The sequence below is a fragment of the Arachis hypogaea genome, chromosome 20, assembly GCF_003086295.3.
Source record: "Arachis hypogaea cultivar Tifrunner chromosome 20, arahy.Tifrunner.gnm2.J5K5, whole genome shotgun sequence".
NCBI lineage: Eukaryota > Viridiplantae > Streptophyta > Magnoliopsida > Fabales > Fabaceae > Arachis > Arachis hypogaea.
The window spans coordinates 23,654,922-23,660,452 of NC_092055.1; the positions used below are offsets into that span (position 1 = coordinate 23,654,922).

Sequence of the window (5,531 nt, forward strand, 5' to 3'; positions counted from 1 at the left end):
TAACCAACTCAAAATGAAATCCTCAATTGACCCTTCTTCTTCCTCCTCCTCCCTTCGTATACGTACCCTCAGAGAAGAACCATGGGTATCGCTGTAACTAAAGCTTGAAGCTTTTCTTACTTGTTTTGCCCCTAATTGTGAAGACTAATTGTGAAGACTAATTGCCTGAGAATCACCATCTTTTCAAAATGTTACATGAGGTTTGTTTTTCATTTTTTTCGCTCTATTTCATGAGGTTTGTTTTTTATTTTTTTCGCTCTATTAACCTAATGGAGGAGAAGCAGACACACCCAAAATTGTTGCTATTGCTTCTGGTGCATATCATAATCTTGCTCTTGCAGGTTTTGTAACAGTGTAACTCTTCACACCTACTCAATTTTCTTTTATTTATTATTTTTCTTTTTTTTTTGAAGTTAATTAATTTTGATACATTAAGAGTAATATCTGACTTTTTTAAGTATATGTTTAATTAATTTGATCAAAAGAGGAACAATTGAACCCTTTTTCTTTATAAGCTTATATAAGGGAATAAGGAATATATGATAAATTGTTATGTCAGTCAAGACATTAGAATGATTTTTAATGATATGTTGTCAGACTCTTGCTGCATTATTGGCTGCATTTTAAAATTACATGTAAGGCTACTTTTTGAGCACTAATAGTTGCTAACATCAACTATATGAAATTAATATGGAGAAAAATATTTGAGACAATATAACAAATTTTATGCATCTTCTTAATTGCATTGCAAGTGTAATGGTGTGAATAAATATGTCAAATTTTTACCTTTTTTATGTCTTTTGGGTCTCAGAGTAAACATTGATAAGTGCTAATAAGGGAAGAAGAATTCAGTCTCTCTCTCTTCAAAAATGGATCAATTACTATACCCTACTTTTGCAAGAGTGAATATCATGTAGATGTCTTTGGAATTTTGTGCTGATATAGATATGTAGCACCATAAGTACTAGGTATGGATGGTCAACTTGGCACTAACAGAGAGGACACACCTGATGAAAATTCTATTGGTGGAGTTTATAACCTAGCACCCCACCTATTGAATAAGTTTCCCGAATTGCACTCACTTGAAGGAAAAGGATCAATTAAGGTACAATAAGAAACATGAATTTCATCCTAAAACATAAAACATCGTGAGAATGTCTTAATGTGTTTTTTGCCCATTTAATTTTAGCAGATACATGCTGCCAAAGCAGGAGAAAAGATGTCTATGGTTATTGATAATCGTGACACCTTCTGGATGTGGAGAAACTACCCACAAGAAAGCAAAGGTGAATTCTCTCTTCTAAGTAGTTTCATTCCAATGCCAATACTGGCCTTTCATGGCCTTAATGTTGCCAAGGTTGCATGTGGAAATGAGTATATTGTAGCATTGGTTAGTACCGAAGAATCAAACAATGGTGAAGATTTGGTTTGCTACTCTTACGGTTTTAACAACCATGGCCAGTTAGGATTGGGGAATAGGGAGAACATGGCACATCCAGAAGTTGTGAAAACATTTGATGAGGAGTCCCCTTGGACAATTTATGACATAGCATGTGATGCTGCTCACACTGCCTTGCTCACTCGCAAAAAGAAATCTACCGAGTTGGAAAGCAAGTACTGGACTTTTGGCCTTGGGGATAATGGCCAACTCGGGCATGGAACAACCCAAAGCGCATTATTTCCTACCCCTGTTCAAGACTTGCCGCAAGATATATCTCTTATTGGTATCGATTGCGGCTTGTTTTATACAAGTGTGGTTTCCTCATCAGGGGATGTGTTGTCATGGGGAATGGAGAAGGGTCTTGGCTTATGCCCTGATGTTGGTTGTGGTTCATCAGATTCAAGTGATGCCCTCTCACCCTTGCGTAAACTGTGTGTTTCATACCAACCTAAGTTTCCAGATCCGGTTCAAGTTGCATGTGGAGCTGCACATGCTGTTATTGTTGTGCGGGATGGATATAATGTGTGGTCTTGGGGTAGGGGGCGATGTGGAGTTCTTGGAACCGGTAACGAATTGGATTGTTATACCCCCTACCAAGGTGCGGTGGTCTCTAGTGACAGAAAATTCAGAGGAAGAGGAATCAAAGAGCTCCCAAACCATCGAAGAATAGGACGCAACCCAGAACCACACCAATGGAGAACCTTCCCACCTCTGTCACGGTATGTGTTCTTAACCCAATCACCATACGAATGAGCTCTACTAGAGCTACTTGAACTTTGACTGTTGCTCCCCAACATCCTTCTCAACTCTTGGAGAGACTCTTGCAATTTAGAGAAATTGGGGTTGCTAGGTTTTATTTGAAATTTTTAGGGGTTAAATTGATGCTTTCAAATATTTTTCCACATCATCTAACTGCTTTGGTGCTAGGTATCAACCAAAATTGTTAGATAAGCTTTTCGATGATGGAAAATGACGGAAAGGCTAAATTGAGATACAGGCCAAAATTTCAGGGTACAATTAGAGTCAATTGAAATTTTAAGGGTTAAATTGAGTCAGGAGTCAAATTTTAGGAGTCATTTTGAGTATTAACTCCATAAATGAAGACTAAGGGAGTTTGGTGGTGTGATGTGACGGAGAAAAAAGATAAAAGATGATATTTTACCATTTTTATATTTTGTATCTAATATACTATTAAATATTAAATAACAAAGACAACTTGAATGTCTGTCTCACAATTTCTTTTTTCCATCTCAAGATGATATCTGATGGGAGATAAAAATACCAAATTGAGTCCTAGTTAATATACGGAGTTAATAGTCAAAATCTTCCCTAAAAGATAAAATTAATCAAATCCGTCCCCTAAAGATACCCTACTTGGTCACGTTTGTCCTTCTGTCATCTCCGTCGCTGAGTTGGCAAACATCCGCTGACATGTGCTGTTAACTGCCAACGTAGCAAATGCCAAGCTGTACCATGTTGTTGCTGACAAGATAAGTCTTGCTTTAGAAGTCAAATTAGTCCTTGAGTGGATAAATCCTAATCCCAAATTCAACAATAAATACAACCCCATGAACACTTTCGGTGGCGATAGACCTCAGTAGGAGCTGTAATCCTTGGTTTGCTGCCTGGATGGAGATAGAAAATGGGGGTTGTGGTGGTGGTTTGTCGCATGCATCGCATGACAGTCATGGTTCTAGCGCTTCGATGTGAAGGAGGAGGTTGAATACTCATGACGGATCATGTTTCTGTGGGCTGAAGATTGTGATTAAAAAATATGGGACAGCAGAGAATCCGAATAGATTATTCCGTGCATGTCCAAGGTACCGGGTGAGTGATATTGAAAGAAGTTAAATGTTTTTCATCTTGTTCTGTGTTGTTGGGTGTTCTTTGTTTTTTTTTTGTTTACTCCTTTCTGAAATTACAGAAGGGCAGTCACTACAATTATTTTAAGTGGGTTGATGATGATGACTATCAAGTAGTGGATGTATGTGGTACAAAGAAAGATGCAGGAACTGATATGGAGGTTGAAAGTGACTATGATGAATGGAGGGTGAAGGTGGCATGGAAATTGGGCAGTTTAGAAGTTGAAGTTAGAGATTTGAAACTGCTAATAATTTTGATGTTTGGAGTAGTTGTGATACTCTATTGTTTGTTATGTACTTCTAAATAAACCCAGTTATGCTCTGTGAACATGTAATGGTGTATTGAATTGCATGGCTTGAATGGGAGTAGTTATTTGAAGTTGGAAACAATTCCCTGTTAATTGTTATAAATTTATCAAATTTGGCAAACAATTTTCTGTCGCTGTTCATATGAATTATTTTAAGCCATAAACAAAATAAGCATCAAAGTAAGTAATCTTAGTAATAACTTGTCATTGAAGACTAATTGTCACATTGTCTTAACAGATAAATACCACAAAAAAGTTATAAGGTTCTCATGTCACCACAACACATTGTCTTTAGACTTAAATACCATACAAAAAACAAGAAACAGAATGTTGTCCCATACAAAAAAAGAGTCAACCACAACACATTCCTAACAAATCAAACTTTTTAATCATTATTCCTTAGAGCCTTGAAGCCTGGAGTAGGCACAAAATTCATGAAGTTGGCCAGCCTTTTAGTAGTTCCAGAACTTGTCCCTTTAATGGTCTCAGCAGAAACAGCCACAGAAATTAGTCCTTATATAATATTCATTAAATCATTTTAGTCCTTGAAACATGTTATCGTAAATCAATTACATTCTTACCTTCTACATGTCTGAAATGAAACACCATTTGTTCTCTCTGTAGTCTCCAAGATCATTGTGAAGGAGCTCTAGAAATCATTGCCAATTATCCTTGTTTTCCACATTGACAATCGCATAAGCAATCACAAAGATGTGATTGTTAGCATCTTGTCCGCAAGCAGTAAGTATTTGTCCTCCATGTAATGTCTTAAGAAACGCTCCATCTAGTCCAATTAAGAGTCTACAAACTACCTTAAACCCCCTCTTGCAAGCATCAAGACAGACAGACATAGAACCGATCAAATAGAGGAGGACTCTCAGGCATGGGGATGACACCAACTTGTACTCTGGATCCTGGATTGCTAGTAAGTAATTCATTTTCATAATCCCACACCAACCCATACTGTGCTATCTCATCATCCTCCACAACTTTTCTAGCTTCTTTTAGAGCCCTAGTGATACATGTGCTATTGAGGTACACATTACATTTTCTTACAAACCAATTATACACCTGATGAGCGAATAATTTATACGCTTTTTGACATTATTTTTAGTATGTTTTTAGTAGAATCTAGTTACTTTTAGGGATGTTTTCATTAGTTTTTATGTTAAATTTACATTTCTGTACTTTACTATGAGTTTGTGTATTTTTCTGTGATTTTAGGTATTCTCTGGCTGAAATTGAGGGACTTGAGCAAAAATCAGATTCAGAGGTTGAAGAAGGACTACTGATGCTGTTGGATTCTGACCTCCCTGCACTCAAAGTGGATTTTCTGGAGCTACAGAACTCATAATGGCGCGCTTCTAATTGCGTTGGAAAGTAGACATCCAGGGCTTTCCAGAAATATATAATAGTCCATACTTTGCCCAAGTTTAAATGACGCAAACTGGCGTTCAACACCAGTTCTCTGCCCAATTCTGGCGTCCAGCGCCAGAAACAAGTTGTAAAGTGGAGTTCAACGCTCAAAATGGCACAAAAGGTGGCGTTCAACTCCAAGAATGACCTCTCCACGTGTAGACTTCAAGCTCAGCCCAAGCACACACCAAGTGGGCCCCGGAAGTGGATTTATGCATCAATTACTTACTTCTGTAAACCCTAGTAACTAGTTTATTATAAATAGGACTTTTTACTACTGTATTAGACATCTTTTGAATCCGGGATTGTATCTTTGAACATCTTTGGATGCCTGGTTCTTAGATCATGGGGGCTGGCCTCTCAGCCATGCCTGGACCTATCACTTATGTATTTTTAATGGTAGAGTTTCTACATTCCATAGATTAAGGTGTGGAGCTCTGCTGTTCCTCAAAGATTAATGCAAAGTACTACTATTTTTCTATTCAAATTCAACTTATTCTGCTT

At 37.4% G+C, this 5,531-nt stretch overlaps 1 protein-coding gene across 1 annotated transcript; it reads left to right on the top strand.

Annotated features, from left to right (window-relative positions):
- The first annotated feature begins 970 nt into the window (after nucleotides 1-970).
- Nucleotides 971-3,611, top strand: LOC112785602 (uncharacterized). The gene is made up of 5 exons (XM_072230989.1): nucleotides 971-1,105; nucleotides 1,193-2,039; nucleotides 2,897-3,038; nucleotides 3,154-3,268; nucleotides 3,366-3,611. Exons 1-5 carry the CDS (start codon nucleotides 971-973, stop codon nucleotides 3,609-3,611), a joined length of 1,485 nt encoding a protein of 494 aa, XP_072087090.1.
- The last annotated feature ends 1,920 nt before the right edge of the window (nucleotides 3,612-5,531 follow it).

Bases quoted from the DNA above. Each gene is read 5' to 3' on its own strand.
- LOC112785602 (XM_072230989.1), top strand. From the start codon at position 971: ATGGATGGTCAACTTGGCACTAACAGAGAGGACACACCTGATGAAAAT. The intron at 3,039-3,153 runs GTAGGAGCTGTA...TTCGATGTGAAG, and splicing joins TTCGGTGGCGATAGACCTCA to GAGGAGGTTGAATACTCATG. The intron at 3,269-3,365 runs GTGAGTGATATT...CTGAAATTACAG, and splicing joins GTGCATGTCCAAGGTACCGG to AAGGGCAGTCACTACAATTA.